Source organism: Alexandromys fortis, unplaced genomic scaffold (assembly GCF_014885135.2).
Source record: "Alexandromys fortis isolate MF-2015 unplaced genomic scaffold, M_Fortis_MF-2015_v1.1 scaffold_77, whole genome shotgun sequence".
In the NCBI taxonomy this organism is placed as follows: domain Eukaryota; kingdom Metazoa; phylum Chordata; class Mammalia; order Rodentia; family Cricetidae; genus Alexandromys; species Alexandromys fortis.
Window position 1 is genome coordinate 1,549,135 of NW_026067967.1, and position 23,184 is coordinate 1,572,318.

Below are 23,184 nucleotides of genomic sequence, written 5' to 3' on the forward strand. Positions count from 1 at the left end.
TCTTACCAATTAGGTAGATTGACTTTGATTAAACTCAGGTTCTCCTGTTTGCGAGGCAGGCACATTAACCACAGAGCCATTTAACTCTCTTTAAACCCTAGATCAGTGGTTCTCAGCTTATGGGTTGTGAACCCTTTGGGGCCAAACAACCCTTTTATGGGGCCACCTAAGATCATTGGAAAACACAGATACTCACATTAGGATTCACAACAGTAGCAAAATTACAGTTACGAAGTAATAGCGAAAATAATTTTATGGTTGGAGTCAGCACAACATGAGAAACTGTATTAAAGGGTCACATCATTAGGAAGGTGGAGAACCACTGCCCTGGAGAGAATTCTTGAATGGTGAAAGGCGACGACAGGTCTTATTCTCCTGGTTTTTTTTCTTTTATTTCAATATCTGGACTAAAGAATTAATATATTCAGGATAAACCACTGTGGCCCTTTCCAATTAAGGGAAAAATCATGGCAAGATAGGTTCTATTTGTCTAGAATTCCAACCAGGAGCTTTGTGGTCTGGGAGTACCCATTTTTCTAGGCCATGTACCACTCAGCCACCTCCTCTTACCAGGCTTAGGCACAGAACAAAATGCATTATCACAAGTATGCGAACCTCTGCCAAACCCTTCTGGTGTCTTTATTAACTACATTCTTTTCAATTTAGCCTCACAAATCTCAGCTTCTGCCCATCAGACCAGATGCCTGCAGCAACAGCTCAGCTGCTTCCGCCATCTAGTGGCAAGAAACGGAAGTGAGCAGGTTTTATGTTATCCAGACTTGCTAATACTGTAAAATGGCAAGAAGCGGCTTGTTTCTTTTCTCATCATTGGAGTTTCTAAAAATACCACATCTAGAAAGGACAAATGAACACTGCTTTTATCAGCAGGTCAAGACCTCATGACTTCTGGGTTCAAGTGCAGCTTTTGGGTGTTTTCTGATCATTTTTCTTTCCTATGGACAAAGTATTTATCACGTACTATGCTGTTTATGAGGCAGCTACTGCTCGGGCAACACAATCTTGGGCAGAAGGTTATATTCTTACGTAAAGAGTACGTGGCTCCCTTTTATTAGAATTACTTAACCCCCGTTAAAAATTGGAAATATCTCTACCAGGCAAACATGGTGATGTGACTTACTGCTTTCTGACATCCTTAGTTCCCTTTTCCCACAGTCCTGGGTGCTGTGAATGGCGCCCATTTCTCAATCCTCGGTATTTGTCCCTTTTCTGAGTAACCCAACTCATAAAGCTTGTGCTACAGGGAAGATGTGTGTACTTCTCTTTCTCCATTAGACTCTTCATTCTTTTCCTCTTTGTTTTTTTTTTGTGGGGGGGGGTGGAGAAACAGGAATCACATATCAGCCCTCAGCCCTCATATATGGTAGACGAATGCTCTATCAGTGGGTTGCTTAAGAAGGCAATTTAATTCACTCTATATATTTGTTTTATGCAATTAGCAAAAACGAAAGCACTATTTAAGCTCTTCCTTTCTCTCTTCTACCTTCACTATTTAATACGTCTCAGAGACCTGATGATTTCTGTTCTAAACAGTCAAATGCATTGCTCCTCCACGCTCGGTGCCTCTACTCCATCTCAGAGCTTATCCGACGCCTTACTTTCTCTAAGATGCTCTTCATTCTGACCCCTTGCTTTTCCGGTTTTTCCTCAACCCTGCTATAGCAAGCGGATAAATGCGTGATTTGCATGAAGGCCTATGTCATTTTCTATTATAAATGTTGCAGTCACTCCTTATTACTTAGAAGATAAAGTTCAATCTTCTCTGAACTCTGTCCACCACCTCCCTTGCTTTCTAACATGCCCCACACCCACCTAGTTCCCTGTAATTTGTCCTTAGCATTTTACCACTCTTCCCCATTCAAGTACCTTCAGTTCCCAGAATTCTTGGACATGTTATATAATTGCTGGACTTATGGGCAGTTTTGACCTTCACTCCTTATCTTCTATAAACCCCCTCTAAAGTTCTTTCTCTGATCACAGTCACCTCCTATCCAGCCAGAGGGGGAACATTAAAAGTTAATTCTAGGTCTTTGGAGCACACCTCTTCTTTGCTACTTCACGACATACAACAAGGCATAGTGTATGTGCCACTCCATACCCAGCAGTCTAACTAAATCATGTAAGAAACCAGAAGACGGGTGTTTGTATCTCACAGCATAACATAGAAGAAAGTATACCTGAGGAAGCCAAAGATGATGTAAGGAATGACTCAATACATACATTTTTTTCTTAATGCCTAGGATAATAGCATCTTGGAAATGTTGGGCATTTTACCCAAAGTTACACAGACTGAATGTGTGTTTGGCTCTGAACCCCATAGTGGTTTATATAACCACACTAAATTCTGAATGAAAATAACAAAACCTGGATTAACCAGGATATGAGGTGCTGATGTAGACAAAGATGGGAATACTCAGATACTACAACACAGAGATAAAAATCTAAGAATTTGCCCCTAATTTCTAGCTTATAATATTACTGTACTATGAATTCATACATTTAACAAATAATAAGGTCTTGAAAACAATAGTGAATCTTTCTATTTTTCTTTATTATTGTAAAAATGTTTGTATTGATTTATTTTTCTTAAATGTCAAAGAATTATATGAATGAACACAATATCTTTTTACATATAAAGAAACTAAACCTTATCAAAGTTAAAACTTAAATTTGCTCAGATAGCTAGAAAGTAGAAGACATGCATTTGAATATAGCTTCTTTAATTCCAGGGCTAGAGGGAAGCTTTAAATCACGTTCCCCCATTGTTTGTGTTAGACAGTCTATGTGTCTATTACGGTTTTTCCTGGGTCATATCTGCCCAGCCAAGACATAATTTAATTCAGAAGAAAAAGTTCCATGAACAAATGCATTTAGGAAATATTTTTCTCCAGCCATATCCCCATCTCAGAGGTTGCATTGCATATTATATTAAAATGCTCTGAGAAATTTTATGCTTACTTAACAGGTTTTGCCATGCAGATGCGTTGAAACATATTTCTTTTTATTTGCCATATGCTGCTAATGAGATGCTACCAAACGCACGTGTGAAGACCTAGTCTAGTTTCCTCACTAACGCCAGTGGTGAGAAAGAAGGGAAGGAAAGCAGCAATGCTGCAATCAACAGACAACATAAACTAAAGATATAGTACAGAAACTAACATCCAGAAACTAAACATGTGTACAATGTAAAGCAACTACCATGCCTTACTAAAACAATAATGATAGAACTCTATATTGTCCAAAAAATAGGATAACAAAATTAAGCCCATTTCCAGACTATAACTGTGCCAGAGACATTCACTCTGTGTGCTGTAGGCTATGATGACCAATGCAGTGGGCTCCAAACTAAGAGTGAGGAAGAGGTCTCCCAGTACCCTCAGTTTGTGGCTCTCCATGAGAAAGCCCTGGCCACGCTAGGAAGAAGATAGGGAAGTAAGCAATGTTTGATGCTTGTGTATGCCACCTTCCTTCAGCTTGAAATTACTCTAGAATGCCCAGTTCTCCACTGTCCACAGATTCTCCAAAGCTTTGAGTAGCTCTCCCTCCAAACTCACTAACTCCACATTCTAGGAAAGTTTCCAGTACCCTTCATTCCAGTCTCAATTAAAGCTAGAAGGGCAATCAATTGTGTAACTAATACAATTGCTACCAATTTGTAAAAGATAACTTTCAGTTTTCTAGTCACTGACTGCGGATTCTAAGATGACTCTCAGGAATTTTAATGTACCCTAGGAAATGTCATAAGTTTTAATCATAAGATAGCACAGGTTTTAGTACATGGCCAGATTTTAGATATGTTGATATAGGAGAAAGGAAAACGTATGGAATGCAGGACAATGGAATTCTGTACCAGAAAATATTAGGCAATGGAGAATTGAATAGAAATTAAACCCTCTCTCCATCACTTGCTCACTAATAAATCCTCTGTACAAAGCACCCTGGCACCCAAAGGTCCACAGTGTTTAAGATGAAGGGATCTGAGTTTGCAGACTAAGAATGACTAACAAAGTAATTAGAACTCAACTTCCCAAGGCAGTAATATGCACATTTAAATCCATGTTCTTTGCCTGTCCATAACCTGATACATGGGGCTGACCCTTAGTTTACACTTACCAAACAGACATAAACGGGAGAGAAAATTCTCATGCCTTATTATAGGCCAATTTATTTTTTTTATTTTATTGTGGTTATGGGCTGGTTTCTTTTATGGAGCATTCTAGATGGCATCTGAAGAAAAAGCATCCCCATCTTGTGGCAAGGAAAACAAATTCCCTTCATCTCGTTGCTAAATTGCATGCTTCTTTCCAACTCCGTACTTCACACCGGCCCAGACGCTTTAATGAAAACCAGCTAAGCAAGCTAGTTTATCACACTGGCAGCTGGTGGGCAGCAAAGGCAAGAATCGTGGGACTGAGGCATTAGGCGATAAGAGAAGGAAAGAAACGATACCAAACCTGTGAGGCTAAGATTCGTCAGCCCATGAGTCAGAGGACGCTCAGTGTGATATTTAAACTGTTCTGCAGCAATCTTATCCTCTGCTTTTGACATGCCCTGTGCAAATTCCCAAGTAATACCAGAGAGCTGCCTGGTTTGCTCAGGAGAATTCTGGGGGCTTGGTGTGCTATACTCCTTCCTCTTGTCTCTGTCTAGTGTTCGACACAGGAACACTAGACAGATGAGAAAGAAGCACCAACTTTGAAAACACAATGTGTATAATTGAGAATTTGTACATGCTTAACATTTTCCTGATTTTAGTAGGTTTCCTTTGTATGAAAAGAACATACCAGTTACCCAAACACTAGATCTGTGATAGTAGAACAACTTCTTACCACCTTGATGAGAAAATTAGTCCCACTCCTGTGGAAACGCATGATCTTGGACTTGACATGCCTGGTTATGCTGAAGCTACCCCTGCTGGGAGGTGAACCCTTCCTTCCTGTGCCTCTATTTCCACGTATCTTCATTAGCTGAGATCGGTGGCCCAAGTCAGCCATGGCTGGCATATTATGACACAAAATGGTAGACTCCATAAACAGGGACGATTGTCTCAAAAAGGGTATATATTTATTGCTACCACTGCTGCCAGAGGAAAGTGTTACAGTCTATTCTGCCAGGATCGTCTAAAAAACACATCCTGCTTAGTATATATCTCTAAGACGCTCAAAGTAAGCAAACCTTAGCCTCACAAGAGCTACCTCATGGCCTCAGAATAAGAGTCCTGAGCAAACTTTTCTTTTCCAAGTATCTTAGTGGCTACTCACCCTGAACTTGTAGCTTTAACCAAGGAAGAAAAGCTGTTTCTATCCTTGGCATTTCATATGAGAAGCTTATTATTCATACACGGCTACTTTAAAATCTGATATGAGGAAACTTCAGTAAAAATCACCATTATGCTACAATCATAAAACTAGTAAAACTTGATGAGTATGGAGTACGCAAGAAGTTACAAGGAACTGGAAACCCAATATAAAGCCACTGAACTTGGGCTGCTAACACAGCTTAGTGGGTAAAGGTGTTGCCTATGCCAGGGACCTGAGTTTGATCCTTAGAGTCCAGCTGAAGGTGAAAGGAAAGGACTGACTACCCTGACTTCCACACACACATGCACACTGTGACACATTTGTGCACCCCTCACACTGAATACCCATACAGTAATAACAACTCAAAATTAAAAATAAATCATTGAAATTATAGATAGTTATTCTAATATATCTGTAATGGAAAGAATAAAGGGTCAATAGAAAAATACAAAGAGACACACACAATAAATTAACCTGTAGAAAAAGCAAACTTTTAAGATTTCCCAACAGATATTTCCAAAATGAAGTGTTGAATGGTGTAACAAAGGAGGACACAATCACACAAACTTATTGGACCATTTTTTTCTTTCTTTCTTTCTTTCTTTCTTTCTTTCTTTCTTTCTTTCTTTCTTTCTTTCTTTTTTCAAGACAGGGTTTCTCTGTAGCTTTGGAGCCTGTCCTGGAACTAGCTCTTGTAGACCAGGCTGGCCTCAAATTCACAAAGATCCGCCTGCCTCTGCCTCCCAAATGCTGGGATTAAAGGCCTGCACCACCACCACCTAGCCTATTAAGCCTTTTCTTATCCATCATGTACATGCTGAAGACAGGGACCTAATTCAAGAACCCACAGTTATAAGTGCTTAGTTTATTCTATTGCACCATAACCAGACTAGCTTTAGTTTGATTAGTGTATAGTCTCATTTTTTTTTGTTTGGTTGGTAGTTTACTTGAGACAGGGTTTAGATATTTCTTGATGCTTTCTGAAATTATATACATATAAATAATATTATATAAACTGAGCACCCTTAAAGAAAAAGATGCCACAAATTTAGTGGTGAGCAAGCAGGGTATGTTTCAAAAACATTTAACAATTAAAATTAAAAAATTGTGTGTGTATGTGTGTGTGAACTTGGGTATGTGTGTTTAATAGTATATTTAGCAATCAGAGAACAACCTGGGGTGTCAATCCTTTCCTTCCTCCAAACTAGCTGGACCCCCAAACTTCTAGGGATTGTCTCGTCTCAACCTCCTATTTCCAAAGGGTAGAGTCAGAGCCAGGATTACTTTGTCTATGTGTTTAGCTTTTATGCGGGTTCTGGAGATTTGAACTCAGGTCCTCACGCTTGCAAGCAAGTAATTTTACTCATTAAGTCCTTTTCTCATTCTCTAGTGCAACTTTCATAGCTGTTTTTGTTTTGTTTTTATTTTTTGAATTTTGGTACTGAAACAAAGAAGTGCTTTTAAAGAAAACAGTGATCTGATAATAAAACAAATCTTGCTAGTAACTGAAGGGTTAGTCAGCATGGTTTCTTTTAAAAAATTATTGAATGCTTACACATTTTAATCTAAAAGTACAAAAATCTAGCAGCTTCAGGCCGGGAGATAAAATAGCAACCAAGGAGCACAGAACATTCTTATTCTCATTGAATTGCCTCTTCTCAAAATATCACTAATCAAATATTGCATATAATTAAAATGTTTAAAGGTAGAAAGTGCAGGGGAAAGTGCGATATCAAACAAAGGGACACCTTGGAAACGATTTTCCCTAGAATAAAATCAAGGTATTGATGAGCCAACTCTCAAACGTTTTCAATTTCCGTTTATGCAGCATGGCGTCATTAGGAGAGATTGGGACAGATTTACTTCCCTTGTTTCATTTGGGTCTGGACATGCTGACAAAAGGAGAGGGTTTGAGCAAACTGTGGCGTGCAGATGTGTTTTTCCTTACTTACTACCCACAGGGCTGGCTTGTTTTCCCTGTCAGGTTTTCACTCTTTAATCTTTGTTTAGACCTTTCTCAGCAACTAAAAGGATTTTCCAGACATCCAAACAATGGTAATAAAAATATTTCCCAGAATTACCAGGTCGCGTTCCAAACCACGGAAAGCATCCTTACAATCAGAGGCCACAATTCTGTTTTTAAAAGTCTCACTGTATCAGGCCCACACAATTGCCTTTAACCATCAGGACCTACGAAAACCACCAGCTATGAAGTATAAAGAGCAACATGACCGACCTTCAGGGGAGAGATATGAGACTGTAGGACGTATCCGTGGACATTTTCAATTTGCGAGAGGTTCTTCTCCGATACGTGCACCAGTTCTGGCCCTCTTACTTCATGAGTTAGCCGAGGTAAGGAATGATCGTGTGGCCCGTCCTCATCTTGGTAGCGATACTTCTAGGAGTAAAGAAAAGAGGGAAGAGATGCATCAGTGTTGAGAGGGATTCCAATAGTTTGGACTTAGCAGGACATACTGTATGAGTATAGTTGGCTTTGCCAAAGGTTAAACTGCAAACTCTTCTAGGGATCACCATATACTTGGTCAAGTCTAAATAAAACTGCATCAGTATTAAACAATGCTTACTATTTTATCATGACAATATACTCTATTTCTGAGACAAAGAAAAACTGGTAACAAATAAAACTGAGAAAATTTATTTAGACAGAGAGAAACTATTTCTCCAAATAACAAGACTAGCTACAGAGTGGCTAATACAATTCAGTCATGGATGGAAACAAAAGCAGAGAGGAAGAAATTAGAACTCTTATGTCTTACTCAGACACTTAATTTTGCTGCTGAATCTGTCAGAAGTTTAAATTCCCTTAGACAATGAGGGGGAAAAGTGCCACCCACAGTATTTCTATAAGCTTGAAAGGAAAGATAATTGCTCTTTCTTCAGTTCAACCCCTATGAAGAAGACAGCTTTGGGTTTGCTGCATTCTAGGACAAAATATTACCATTTCTAGGAATTAAGCTGGTTTTTAAAGAACTTCAAAAACCCAAACAAGAGTTTGCTCAGATGACTACTGGAGGCTGAAGGGAGACTTCCTTCTTTTTTGTTTTCTTTCTCTCTGCGCTCACCAATCCTCTGCATCCCCAGAACAGCAAGGGACTTATCTTGCAAAGGCCGGTGCTAGGTGTTTCCACACCACTCTCAGAAAGATGGCCAGGAGAAAAAAAGGTCAGGACAAGAACTGGTTAGAGGGAACGCAATCGTTCTTGTTGGATGTTCTCCACCTTCAGCCATGGTTAGAGTTCCAGGACCTGGGATTCTAGATCTTGATAGCTTCCTGACCTTCTACTTTAGAGCTGTTCCCTTGGTGAGGCACACTTTTTCAAAGTCTTTGGCCACATAAGGAAAGACAGGGACACCATTCTATGTCCAACTCCCAACCTAGCTAGTCCATTGTTTGCGTCTTGATTGGTCTCTGTGTCCCATGCATTACACAAGAGCATTGGGGTCAGGGATCCAGACTCTGTCATGAGTGCCTTCTCAAGTTTCTTTCCCTCTGTATCAGATCTGCTCCTATTGCCCCTCTGTTTTGAGCGCATCAGGCCACTAAAAGTTTGTCTTCTTCTGAAGATGCTCTCGCTTAATTTTGAGATGAAAAATAGGCTTCCTTGAAATCAGTTTGCAGAGAGACTCATAATTTGGCCATAACAAGAGCCACTTTGGGGTTAATAATTTATGTTGCCATCCAGTTTTAGATGCTGACTATCAGCACATGCATTTTCGGGGAGTCTACGCAATGGCCAAAGCATGCCAATCTCAAAGCAAAAGCAAAACAAAACAAAATGCACACACACACACACACACACACACAAAACAAACTAATGAACTATTGGCAGTACCATAGGTGCATCAAACAAAGGACTCTTGAATTCTGCTTGACTCTGTGATATTCCATTTTGCCTATGACAAAACTAACATTTGTGGAGGTGAAAATTACTTTTAAAGCTCATCATCAAGAGAGAGGGTTGAATATGGTACCCTGTCCAGATAATTTAAACCTGAACCTTCTTTCTCCTATCTTTACTCTACTGTCTATCCACATAAGAAGATGAAACCAATTATGGTATATANAGAGAGACAGACAGAGAGAGAGAGAGAGAGAGAGAGACAGAGAGAGAGAGAGACAGAGACAGACAGAGACAGAGACAGAGACAGAGAGACAGACAGAGGGAGAAAGACAGAGAGAGAGAGATCTCCTGATCATATTTAAGAGAATATGGTGTGGCCAGGCATGGTGGCTGTGTATCTTTAATTCCCGTACTGGGGAAACTGAGGCAAGAGAACTATGAGTTTGAGGCAAGTCCAGGCTTCTGGACAGTGGGCTACATAGCAAAATCCTGTCTCAAAAAGTCAGTTTGTATTGTTGAGGACTGTCTAACATGTCCTTAGATTCGCATTATCATATAACAGATGTCAATCTTTTAATCCTCAATCTGTTCTCATAATTCCTCGTGCTTGCTACATTATAATCTTTTATAATATACATTGCCAATTTTCTACTAATCTGTATTAATCTTGAGGTTTGAAACAAAGTTGACAGAGTTTGACCTCATATCTCATGCTCCTTAGACAAGTACCTATCATGTAATGTTCAACAAGATTTGCTAAGTGAATAAATACATGCATTTTGAGGAAATGGGGAGGAGGGTAGGTTTTAGCTAGATGAGATACAGAACTGTTTGGGACTGTTAGATGCAACCTCTTTCATTATAAAGCCATTGAAAACCAGGTTTAAGGAAAATCACAATGATATTGTTTGCTCAACACATAACAAAAGACATCAGATTCTTAAATTTAATGTGCTTTCCTCATTATTCACATCTGGATTTGCTGAGACTAGAAATTGGAAAAAATGCAGTTTTGGAGTGAAGAATGATGCAATATTTTAATTGAGTTATACTTACACACAATGATACCAATATATACCGTGATAAGGACCATATATATAATCAAATTCTATGGAAGCAAAAATGGGTCAGAATCAACTTTGCCTGAAGCTTTACAGTTTAAAATGGGATCTCATATAGGAGAGGGTGCTGCTTGTTGGTTCCTGGCCACTTAGCCCCAAAATAATCACACAGAAACTATATTAATTAATTCACTGCTTGGCCCATTAGCTTTAGCTTCTTATTAGCTAACTCTTACATATTAATTTAACCTATCTCCATTAATCGCCACATGGCTGTGGCTTACCAGGTAAAAATTCCCAGCGTCTATCTCTACTGGGCTACATGGCTTCTCGAATCTGACTCTTTCTTCTTTCTCCCAGCATTTAACTTAGTTTCCCTATCTAACTATGTTCCCCTATAGCTCTGCTATAGGTGTAAAGCAATTCCTTTATTCATTACTCATAATTACAGCATATAGAGGGGAATCCCACATCAATCTCAAATGTTTTACAAAGCAAAAGAATATTCTGTATAAACTGCAAAGTCTTATAACAATCCCACTTTCAAGGCCAGTCTGAATGACATAGTGATCTTGACTTGAATAAGAAAAGAAAGCATATATGTAGCAGGAAATTATCACAATAAACGGAAGATCAAACAATGCGATCTTGGTTTCTTAGGGAATATGGCATTGTCCCCCTATCCAAATCCACAGTGATATCTTTTCAGAGCTTAGGTCTACACTTCTTAGGAAGGCATCACTTGAGTAATGAAAGAGTCCTCTCTTAGACAGATCTAGGAGTGACCTGAAAAGCTAACTTTTACAGGAAAGAGAAATTCTACCTATTGTGAGAATCACGGTCCCATGGTACCCACCTACCAAAGGACATTAAACAATTATGTTGGTGTCATTCCCTGATAGGGCCAGCCTTAATGTTGTAGAAAATGCTGAGTCATCTTTCATTCTATGAATCTTTGGCTAGTTGCTAATGCAATTTCAGGTTCCTTTGGGGGTGCTTGTTAGTAGTAGCAAAGAAAGGGGGCAATGAGAAAAGCCCTCTGCTTTGAAATTTATGCCCTACTCTTCTCAGCTCCTTGCCTCCGTGTGATCTACAAGAGAAGACTCTGCTTGGGAGGGAAGACTTATTCCATGTGAACCAACATTCCTTCTTTCATCTTTCATGAGAGCATAAGCAAAGACAGTGCTCCTGCCTGGAGTACTGCGGTACCATCTCTTCTGTTCTAATTTCGTTTGGAGCATTTTGTCTCCGTCTTCAGGACTCCTCCCTGTTTTCAAGCTTAAGATTCCCTTCAACCCTGGATTCCAACAAAGAAACCTTTTATATCTGCAATAATCAGATCGGGCATTATCTCATTGGAAGTCCTCTGTTACTGTTAGGAATGTCAAAAGATCCCCCGACCCTTTGTATCTCCTTGGATGTTCCCATAACACTGATTCTAATCAGTGAATAACAGCTATATTGTAACTGTGTGCCCTTGCCTTTACAATTTGTGATTGCCTGGTGGAAACAGATTTATCTCTGATACTTCAGTCTCTACATGACATGAAGTGAGAAACCCATATCTATGAGGTTAATGGAATTAACTTTAAATTATCTGATCAAGGCTATGGTCCATCTAATCAAAAATCCCACCAGGCAGAATATGCCTGAAAATATCTTCATCTTTTTTCCCACCACAGACTCTTACATGAATGAACTAAAATGAACAAGTCTCACCAGAGGCTGTTTAGTTCATTTTTCTGATATTAGTGTGTGAGTTAGAACCGTCCCAAAGTGCCCAGAATTCAGAGGAGAATAAACATGCTTGATCCAGCACAGGAGGTTCTCTGGCAATTTGGAAGGTGTTGCAGTGTTGGCAAAGTACATCACAGCTCCAGAAGTTGGAAGGGTGCCAAGTTCTCATCAATAAAAACCTGTTTATCTTTTGTTGAACAAAAAGTGCTCTACTCCCTGTGTCCCACTTGCGGCGGTGGGTGGCACAAGACTGACCGAAGAGAAAGAGAGAGGAGAAAACACAGAGATAGAACTAGAGGCAGAGGGGAGGAAGAGAAAGAGAGAGGAGAGAACACAGAGATAGAACTAGAGACAGAGGGGAGGAAGAGAAGTGAGGTGGGGAGGGGTATAAATCAAGAGCCGAGAAAAGTCAGAATGTGCCTGTGTGCTTCTGAGTTCCTGGTGACACTGAGGTATCTTTCAACTGAAGATACCATCTGAAAACCCTTGCAAAGAATGTGAAAGATGTTCACTATCAAAGCTATGCTAAGGGTACTGGAGAGATGGCTCAGTGGTTAAGAGCATTGCCTGCTCTTCCAAGGTCCTGAGTTCAATTCCCAGCAACCACATGATGGCTCACAACCATCCGAAATGAGATCTGGTGCCCTCTTCTGACCTGCAGGCAGACACACAGACAGAATATTGTATACATAATAAATAAATAAATATTTTTTTTTTTTAAAAAAAAAGCTATGCCATGAAGCAGGGTCACGATCAAGCAACAATGCTAACTCTTCATACCAGACTGATACGTAGGAACTGGTCAGTGTGGCTTCTGTTACTTATACTGACAAATAGCATTCTTTTGTGCCCAAACACATCTCCTCCTGTCTGCTAAGCTCTCTGAGGGTTGGAACCAAGCGTTTACTTTTATCTCCCACAATATTCACCCAGAACACTCCAGAGTCAGTTGACAAAGGGCCTTGGCAGAGAGAAAACGTCTTTGAAAAAGAAGTTATTTCACAAACAGGAAAAACCTATTTCAGGAGAAGTCGAGAGTCAGTAAGAACATAGGACAAATAACAAGTCTACAAAGGAAGTGATGATTCCTAGGAAATATGCGAATACAGCTCAGAATGCAGAGAAAAGCCAAGTGGGAGAAGGAGGCTGGCTCGGAACTGAACCACAGAAAAGGAAGGCCTTTTGTTTCCTCCAAAAAAAATTACCACAGTTGAGCAGAATGACCAGCCTCTTTCTTGTGTTATGTAACATAATATTTGTATAGTTTGATAATTATTTTAATGCTTTCCTTATTTGAGGCCTGTACACATGGATCTGTCCCTTTCCTAGTTCCTTTCTAGATTCCTCTGTCAATCTGTGGCCTGCGTCCATCCTTGCATCTGCTGCAGACTCTCTAACTTATGCCTCATTTCTGGAAGAAATGAGTAGACGAGGAGGCGCTGGAGGAAGAAAGAAAGGGTTGGTGTAGGAGGAGGCAAAGGTAACAAGGAACAGAAGAAAGAGACGACAAATGCTCAGCGTAGTGAACAGGTGGCTGGCTGGTCGATTCTTGTATATTCACTTCATTGATATAAAATAAACTACTTAAACACCATTTTTACTGGACTAGGGTTCTCTCTCCTCTTCTCAGGTGTGATGGAATGGAAGAAAGATAGAAAATGCAGGGGCAGGACAGACATCCTATCATTTCCACAGTTTCTTTCCTGAGTCTTTATCCCCTACCACACTGCTCCTTGCTTTTTTATCTATCTATCTATCTATCTATCTATCTATCTATCTATCTATCTACCTACCTACCTACCTATCTATCTATCTATCTATCTATCTATCTATCTATCTATCTATCTAATCATTTTTGGTTTGTTGAGACAGGGTTTCTGTGTAGCTTTGGAGCCTAGCTCTTGTAGACCAGGTTGGCCTCAGACTCACAGAGATTCGCCTCTCTCTGCCTCCAGAGTGCTGGTACTAAAGGTGTGTGCCACTACCAGCTGGCTCTGCTCCTTGCTTTAAAACCTTTCTGGGTCAGCCTGGTCTAAAAGAGCTAGTTCTAGGACAGGCCCTAAAGCTACAGAAAAATCCTGTCTCGAAAACCTAAACAAACAAAACAATAAGCTTTCAGGGGACACAGCAGCCCTGCCACTTCTTAAATTTGACATTCATTTCAATGATTATTTTCTTAATGTTCATCTGCCCCTTCAACTAACTCTTCTGTGAGAATGGGGATGCTATTTCTCAGCTGGTCACAGACCTCTAGTACCTGATATGCAATAGGTCCTCAATAAATGTTGAATGAACTGTCTGGCTCAATCTGTCTTCAAAATCTATCATTCAAAGACCCAAAGAAAGTAGGTCAGCATCAGCGCTTGCTGGCCACACACACTCCTGCCCTAGTGATAACAATTTCTCAGAAAATCTCCCACAGCCAGCCGTACAGCTAAGCATGGTGAGTGCCTGAAAGAAGAAATTTGATCAGATATGGGACAGGAGACAAGCAAGAGCACAGGCTTGAGAGATGAACCGTTCTTCCAGGTGCTTCGTTTGAATATTTTCCAGACCAATTTTCCAACTAAAAGGAAATACTTTTCTGCTTTTTTGCCACAAAGAGCAGGACAAGCCAGGATGTTAATTAAATTACAAATCAGCTGTCTGCTTGCAGCTGACAGAGCTTTGTGTGCTTCCAAGCAACGTCGGATATTTTAAACCCTCTGTAATTACCTACAATGGAGAAGCTGCCAGGAAGGATGCCTCCATGAATATTTAACTGCTCTCCAGATTCTTTTTAAAGCACCAATGATTTAAATAATCAAGAGAGACCCTACTGTTGATCTGGGCTGCCCTCCATCTGCCCACAGAAGATTCTAGAAGCCCAGTCAAGAGTACAGCTTTTTCGTGAGTGCAGCCATATTCATTCAGGGAGTCATGAGGACCTGAGTGAGTTCTTTGAGTATGTCAGTGTGGAATCCCAGACTGAGTTGTGCAAATGTAACGGGTGTGGTATTGTGAAATTTACATAAGTAGCATACAGTCAGGATGATTTTTTTAATAAAAAGGTATTTTTTAAAGTTCACTCTTTGAGCCATTCTCAGAAGAACTAGACAAAGAAGATGCTGTCATTCTGATTTCCAAGTGAGAAAGAAAGTGGTTCAGGAAGTCTTCAAAACATGAAATACACTGTGAAGATGTGTTTCGTGACAGCCACCTTCGGACTGCAAGCTGCAGCCCAATAGAGTTGGGAGAAAAGTCTGTCCTTGCCATGGAAACACAAGTTCAAACTTCCATTCTGATGTTTGATACCGTGTGAAGTTCTGAGCAGCATCCAACTGCAGCTACACATGGAGAGAACAACATTCATTTCACAGAAGTCTAAAGATCAAGAACGACATTGTGTTCCGAGTGCATACTAAGTTTCTTGACAAATCTCAACTCCCGATTTTATGAAGTCTCAATATCTTTGCACTTTGCTGCTTTGTTATTAAAAGGGAAAAAAGAGTAGTTCCCGAGAGTGAACTTTTCATACAGCTATTTCTATCAGCAAGATGAAGAAAATATGAATAATTTTTGGATTATCCAAATATGTCTTTCTGAGAACACTGAACGAAGATCATTTCCTAAAACCTCACTAGTGGCAGAGAGTCATGTTCTGAAGAGATGGTTTAGATTACTCCAAATCCATCACCTATCATCTGGGAAACTCACTAAATACTCTGAGACTCAGCATCCTCACTGTGAGAGAAGAAACATGCCCACACCACAGGGAGGCCAAGAGACAGAAAGCCTGGGAAGACTTGGGAGAGAGCCTGAGCCCTTGTATGCAATCAGTTTGGAGACTCTCCCTCCCTCCCTCCCTCCCTCCCTTCTTCCCTCCCTCCCTTCCTCTCTTCCTTCCTTCCATTCATTCTTTCTTTCTAACTAGGACATTATAATGTTTTACATGATAGTAACGGTTTTTAAAGTGATAGAAACTAGAGAAATAATTCTACCTTTTTATCTCAGTTTTTAAATCTGTTTCCCTTAATCTGTGACACAGCCTATCTCACTGTAACATTACATAAGACACTGGGAGCGTTACCTGGTGCTCCCTAAAGCATACAATTTTAAAGCAAGAAAAGAATGGTAACACAGAAAAAGAGAACTGAAAGTATCCCCTGTTTTGCTAGCACTAAGTCAGAGAGAGCAGAGAAGTATAATACAGAGATGAATTCATCTCGAGCAGTGCTCCTCCAGACTTATCCGGTCGAGCACAGGGGCATAGCCAACTCAGACAAGCAGGCCGACACACACTGAAGTAATGGGAGAAAGGATAAAAGTCGGGACCGGCAAATATTAGCATGTTGAGAGTGGCTATTTCTATGTGGTTGTTAATTCTGTATTTTGAACTACACTTATTACTCAAAGGGATTAAAAAAATTAACAGAGAAGAACATTTAAGAATGATCAAGTTTTGGTGTTGAAGAGAAGAAGGTCCAATGTGTTTGGGGGCAAAGGAAAGGTCTCTGGTCCTAGGACACCTTCATTCAATTTCTGCTGAGTTAATTTTGGGAACTCGATGGAGAGACCAGGGAAGTCACTGCCGGCTGAGAAATTTAGGAAGGAGGGAACCAAGGATGAACTGACTGTAGAGAATCAGCTCTGAAGTCAAGTGGCTTCCGTACCAAGAAATCAAAGCGACACTTTCAGAAAGAACCCGGTAATTAGTTTGTTCATTTGAAGCAAAACTTCAAATACTCTATGAGTAATGTCCCACGACTCACTGCTGCTGGATTTATGGGAGGACAGTAAGATCCCGTGGGCACTCTCTGTCTGACTCAACCCACCAGCTGTGAGTCGGCACCATCCGTGAGAGCTACTACAGAAGAGAGAAGCCCACACTGTTCAGGAAGCTTTGGAATGCATGAAAAGAGAAAATGTTCACTTCAGCAATAGGCTTAATCAAGCGACGGCAATCCTCTGTGCCTCGGTATCCTGAGACTCAGTTCTGCTTCTACTGCTAACCAGCGAGATGACTTCTGGCAACTATGGAGGTTCTCTGAAACTCATTCATGCTTTTTAAACTCAGGCCAAAGGCACAGGAAAGTTGTTGGTTTGGGACACTAATCAGAAAGTATGAATAAACATTTTTCAGCCTAGCACTGTGTTATAAAGTCATTTTCATATAAGTACATATTACACAGTGAGCATGTGGCCGCCTATAGTACTGTATTCCTCCCTCTCAGACTGGCCCCTGCTGTCATTACACTACACAGACATGATTTTATCTCTATAAAATATAGGAACAACAAGTGAGAATAAAACCATGGTGTTGATCTTTCTGAGACTGGCATCATGCAATATGGCTTCATATGTGTACCTTCAGTAAGAAGCATGGCCATTTTAACACAAGTCCGCACTCCGGATACATGCCTAGGAACTCTAAGTATTTTACCATTTCCTCATCAATGTCAAACAGGCTCCAGGCCGAGTAGAGTAATTAATGAGACCCTACCTAGTGATGGTGGGTAGGCCCTGCCAGGATTGGAGGCAGCTGACATCCACTGAGCTTCTGCAGATATCTAGAACACTAGCCAATAGCACAAACCATCCGAGCACAGTCAGACTGAAGTGCAAAGTCCTCAATATGATGCTCTGAAGATTCAGTGGATGGTGTTTCTTTTTAAAGGCCAGGAACCCATTCTGCTCACACTTGCATCTAGACCAGTGCTACTGGCCTCTTTGGCTTATGATCCTCAGTTTTGCTTAGGACCTGCCTATGGAGTTAGTTTGGTCCATGTACAAGCCTTCCAAGCATATCTGAAACCCCAAGAGGAGATCACATACACAGCTGAACCTAGACTGGACTCTTTTGGCCAGATGGTGTGCCTGGATCAAGAGTTTTCCAGAAATCTGTCTGTTTGTGTTTCCTTTTTCACACTCAGAGACTGAAACTGCCTCCTAGCACAAAGCACTCAACATAGTATTTATCACGAGTGTCATGTTCTCGTCATTGCGTTTAAAATGTCAGGAATGCAGAAGATACTATAAAGCAGGAACTGAGAACAATTGGGTTCATGCTCCAAATAAATTTTATACTTTGGCTCTTCGTTTCCTTCCCCCACCATTTCTCTCTCCCCTATCTCTCAGTCTCTCTCTCTCTCTTTCTCTGTGTGTGTGTGTTTGTGTATGTGTGTGTAGATGGATGTGCTTCTGAGTGAGGTACCTACAGAGACCAGAGGCATTGTATCTGCTGGAACTGGAGTCATGTACACTTATGAACTGCCCTACCTGGGTATTAGGAATCAAACATGGGTAGTTGGCAACAACAGTACACACTTTTAACTACTGAGCCACCTCCTGGTCCCTCATCATGTTTTCTTTGTCAGAGTGAACAATTTTGTACAGTGGAGAAGATACCATGGCCAGAACACACAACCTCTCTATGGAACTTTGGAGTCTGAGCTGACTGTTCCATGGTATCTATGAAACAGGAATATAGGATAGGGAAAGGATCAAAACAGAAGCTGGGTTCTTAATACTGGTAATAGTTTCTAGTTAAAAGATATTATTTTATACTTAGTCCAGAGTGTTAATGTCAGCATTTCCACAAATAAAATTGCTTTACATGCCATGCTTCTTTATGGTGATATTTAAATATTTTACAAAAACGAAACCTAATGTATTGTTTTTGTAAATGTATTTTATAATTGATTGAGGTGCACACATAGGTAACTGAGTGAGCTACAGCAAAGAGTAATTTTGTGTAAAATCTTTAATTTGGAAGCCTCCTACAAAAACTCATTAGTTTAATGAGCAGATACTATTGTGCGTCCTTCGCTTTCCTTCCAGAAACACAAAGGTAGAGAGAAATAAAGTAACTTATTCATACCACTAAATGGAGAGGCCGAGATTCATGCTTCTCCTGTGACCCCACTGGCACCGCCCCCACCAATTTGATTGACATGTGCTATGTGTCTTTTGATCTCATAGGCAGACATTTCTTCTGTGTGCAGTAAGTACGAGAGACCTCTGAGCTAAAAGTTGAGGTCTGCACGCATCGTTCTTATTCTATGCTAGACCAGGGGATGCAGAGAGAAAAATTAAAAATGGTAGTAATCTGGCTAATGATCCTGGTATTTTCCTGTCACTCAAATGGAGCCCTACAGGTGAATGTGACTCCTTCACCTGTTTCCTCCCATGCCTTCCAGAGGTGGGTGCACAGAACTAAGTTAAAAGACCAGGACTTCCCACGAGAGTGAAGTTAAGTTGATTGCCTGGGGCTGAGAATCCCTTAAAGAAGGCAGGGGTTCTGCAGCCTTGGTCATCCAAGACCTCTTCCCACACACAGTGAAAGAATCTGGAGTCCATCTCAGCAGGGACACTCACTCTTTTCTTTTCGTCCATTTCCATGGCTAATTCTCCCATCAAGCACTCCTTTCTCTCTCAGGAATATCCAAATGTGCACAATGCTTCCCTTTCTAAACACATTTCACACCTTTTCCTACCCAGCCAGCTTCTTTTCTCTGCGTCTCCACCTTCTCACGTCTCACAAAGCAGATTTAAACCACCCCAAATCATTTGCAGCCATAGAAACTAGGTCTCGTCTGGAACGTTCTGACACTCTCCAGGTACTCTCCGCCATCCCTTACTTCAGGGATCAGCTAGGGTGATGCCAACTCTCATGAACCTCTGTGATTTAACCATTTCACTTTCACTGGTTAGGGTGGGATGAAACTTAGGGCAAAACTTACAGCAAATGTGCACATACACAACATATTTGTATTCCATCAGTTATGTCTATTTTTTTTTACTATTTTTTCTGGTCTGATTGTAAGATCTTGCAGTGCTGTACCATATATTTAATAAATGCTAAATTAATGTTTGTTGAATGAAAAAAAAAGCCATCCAATAACTTCTTTTTCACTGGTATCTTTCTATCAACCAAAGCATTCAACAAATAACCCCCCCCAAAAAAAACCTAGGTATTTCTTCTTTAAATATAAGTTTAGCTACATCAAAACCCACCATAAGCTTGTTGCTGCTCACGAATAAGGCACAGAAATGTTGGTGCTATATACACTGACTCTCCTGCTGAGGTCCATCCCTTGTTTGTTTGGTCTGAGACACGTTATCACTATATAGTCCAGGATGGCCTGGAACTCATTAGTTACCAAGTCAAATTTCAAACTCCTGGTCCTCCTATCTCAGCCTCTATAGTGTTAGGATAAGCACTCCCTGCCCTCACTGCACAGCTTATATTCAAATTAGCAAAGAGGTTCTTTTTTTTTCTTTTCTGAAGTCATTTGGTATTTCTCACCTCCCTACTTTTTGTTCTTTCTTGATATCTTAAATCAGGCTTTCTAGATAAACGGAGTATGATTGTTGGCTTTCTGCTGGTTTGGTTTTGTTTTAGGTTCTGTTGATATGTAAGCTTCCCCACAGTCTGTGACCATCTTTTCTCCCAAAGTGGGATCTGCTCCTATCCTTGCTTTGTCTTAACTCCGGCAGGGAAGTCTTCCAATACTGAATATGTAACTCTTCATCCATCTCTTTCTCCACGAAGCATTCACAATGTGTGACTAAGTCTTGGTAATAGACATAGACAATATTCAGAGACAACGTGAGATCCTGCCCTCACTGGGCTCCCTTTTCAGCAGATGGGACTAAAAGTTGTCAGTTAGGACTAGTTTGAGAAATTCTGTATTTAACATATACATATGAGAAATGATGAAACACACATAAAACATGCTATGCATATGTTCTCACAGAGGTTTACATAACCTAGCTTTGAGGTTAAAACATGACAGTTTCTTCGAGAATAAGATATCTCAGCATACTCTTAAAGAGCAAAGTCATCAAAGTGTTTCAAAGACACCAGATCACAAGTCAGGGAGGATGAGTGATAGAGCATATTTTTCATTTTTAATGCACTGAGATGCTTTTAGCCAGGTCCTTAGATTTAGTTCCTTGAAAATTTTTTATGTGATGTCATAGATAATTGTGGTAGAATGAAATTAAAACTTATTGTAGAGTAATTTTATTCCTGCTAAAGGATAAAAACCCAACATCATCTTAAAATTTCCAAAGCTTCAGCAAACCTTGAAGAATAGATTACATGAGAGAAATACTTATTTCAAAAAGTTAAATATTGCTGACAAATTTTACCTTCTATGAAAGTGGGATTGGTACAATTAGAGTATTTTATACCTTGGATGGTCACAAGCCAATAGCTCCACAAGGCTAAAAAAGCTCCCTCATCACATAAAATTGAACTCTAAATTTCCTGAGAAACATTTTTGTTTGTCTTCATCCTTATATCTATTTAGAAAGTTTTTTTTTTAAATCTGGATATGCAACCCTAGTAGGCACAATGAAAATGCCCAAATATGATACTCTTAACTTTGTCTCTATTTTGGATGAAATTTGCTTAGCCATGAGGGAAGAATCATCTAGGTTGGGAGTTGTAGTCACTAACTGCCAGGATTCAGTAATAAATAAGAAAACAAAATATATTTTAATCTAAACTTTCAATGTAGTCAAAGTTACAGTTCATTTTAGTCAAAGTTACCTATTTAACAAATTAAGGAAATGAGAAGATACTCCCAGAGAATCTCAAAGTAAAAGCTCCTTCATTAGAAGTGGTGGGGACACTGTCCCTATCCAAAGGGAATGAGTGGGACCCTGAAGAGGAAGAGAACATCTCCTAGGAAGAACAGGACCAACGGCATGATAAAGAAAAGTATTACCAGGAGAGCCAGAGCTAGGAAGGAGTTTAGTGTGAGCATAGCGCTGATGCAGTGTTCTGAGGAGGGGTGAGTGAAGTGGGAGGATTTGGGGGCAGCGCAGCTGCCCTGCAACCAGGCTGCTTCCAGGTGTGGATCTTAAGGGCAGATGACAGCGTCCCAAGGGAGCATTTGTAGGAGGAGTCAGGAGAGCTAAGAGAGAGGCACAATTCTGGTATGTAAGGGCAGAGGGAAGGATAAACAAAATTAAAGAAATGCATAGGAAGAACTATTATCCAGCCGTAGAACAAGAGACCACACCTTCTCCCTCACAGATGAGCCGCAGGACCTGTGTGCTAAGTCAAGCAGGCAAACGGCAAAGAGACGATTGCTGTGCCGTTTACTCATGTGCTGCAACTGGAGAGCTAGAATGCACAGACAGGGCTAATAGGATGAGGTCAGCAGCAGTTTGAAAAGGGAGACACGGCGATGAGGTGCCGTAGAGTCTCTGCTTTGTTCTGGAGGTGTGTTAGCCAACAAAGTGGATGGAAACACTACTTTTCAGATGTGCATTGAAAATGGTTAAGATGGTGTAGTACCTGGCGGTGGTGGCGCTCGCCTTTAATCCCAGCACTCGGGAGGCAGAGGCAGGCGGATCTCTGTGAGTTCGAGACCAGCCTGGTCTACAAGAGCTAGTTCCGGGACAGCTACAGCAAAACCCTATCTTGGGGGAAAAAAAAAAAAAAAAGAAAAGAAAATGGGGTTAAGATGGTGGTAAAATATCTTATGTTATGTGGTTTCTATTGCAACTTAAAAACATCCCCTCTCTTTGTTGAGAAAAACCTGGCAGAAGTGGGCTAGAGTAGGTAGGAGACTCTTAAAGACGTGTTACAAGGTCTTCAGAATGCTGAGCTCATCTCTGACCAACTTTAGCGAGGGAAAATGCATTGTCCACAAATGCTGAACATTTTCCTGCTAGCCTACAAAAACATCCCAAATGCTCACACATCTTATTCCTTTAAATGTCCCACACTTTTTTTTTTTCCTCCTCAGGAGAGATCAGAAGTAATTTTTAAAAAACAAAAACAAAAACTAATCGTAGCTGGTGACTAAATCAGCTCCTCCTTGGGGCCTCTATCACCTGGAGGAACAGAGCAAGGGGCGGGGCAGGCAGACACTGGAGAATTCTAGGCTCAGGACCAAGGCTCTATGAGCAGTGGGCACTTGGGCCCCTGAGCAGTCATTCCCCACAAATGCTCATTAGTTGCGATTAATAAATCTGAACATCTGGCATAATGCTGAGTAGAACTCTTCCTTCTTGACTTATGCTTCTGTTTGGGATCACAGGAATGGCCTTAAATGGTCAAAACCAATGAGAACAGATGGAAGACTCACAAGTTTCCACATTATACAGGGAAAACCCCTAAAGTCTCAGAAAACAAGTACCTCATGTTGTGATAAAATCGATCAAGATTCATTATGAAATTATCCATGTGTTTATCACATTCTCCAG

The 23,184-nt window shown here is 40.5% G+C and overlaps 1 protein-coding gene across 5 annotated transcripts in view; it reads right to left on the reverse strand.

Moving 5' to 3' along the window:
* The window catches only part of Dlg2 (discs large MAGUK scaffold protein 2), a 1,620,445-nt gene that overhangs the window by 847,247 nt on the left and 750,014 nt on the right, over positions 1–23,184 (reverse strand). For 4 of the 5 annotated variants that reach the window (XM_050154453.1, XM_050154448.1, XM_050154446.1 and 1 more), the window contains one exon: positions 7,555–7,716. In XM_050154453.1, coding sequence (XP_050010410.1) covers positions 7,555–7,716 — 162 coding nt within the window. The remainder of the gene's footprint in view (positions 1–7,554; positions 7,717–23,184) is intronic. The other variant, XM_050154445.1, reaches the window with a different exon arrangement.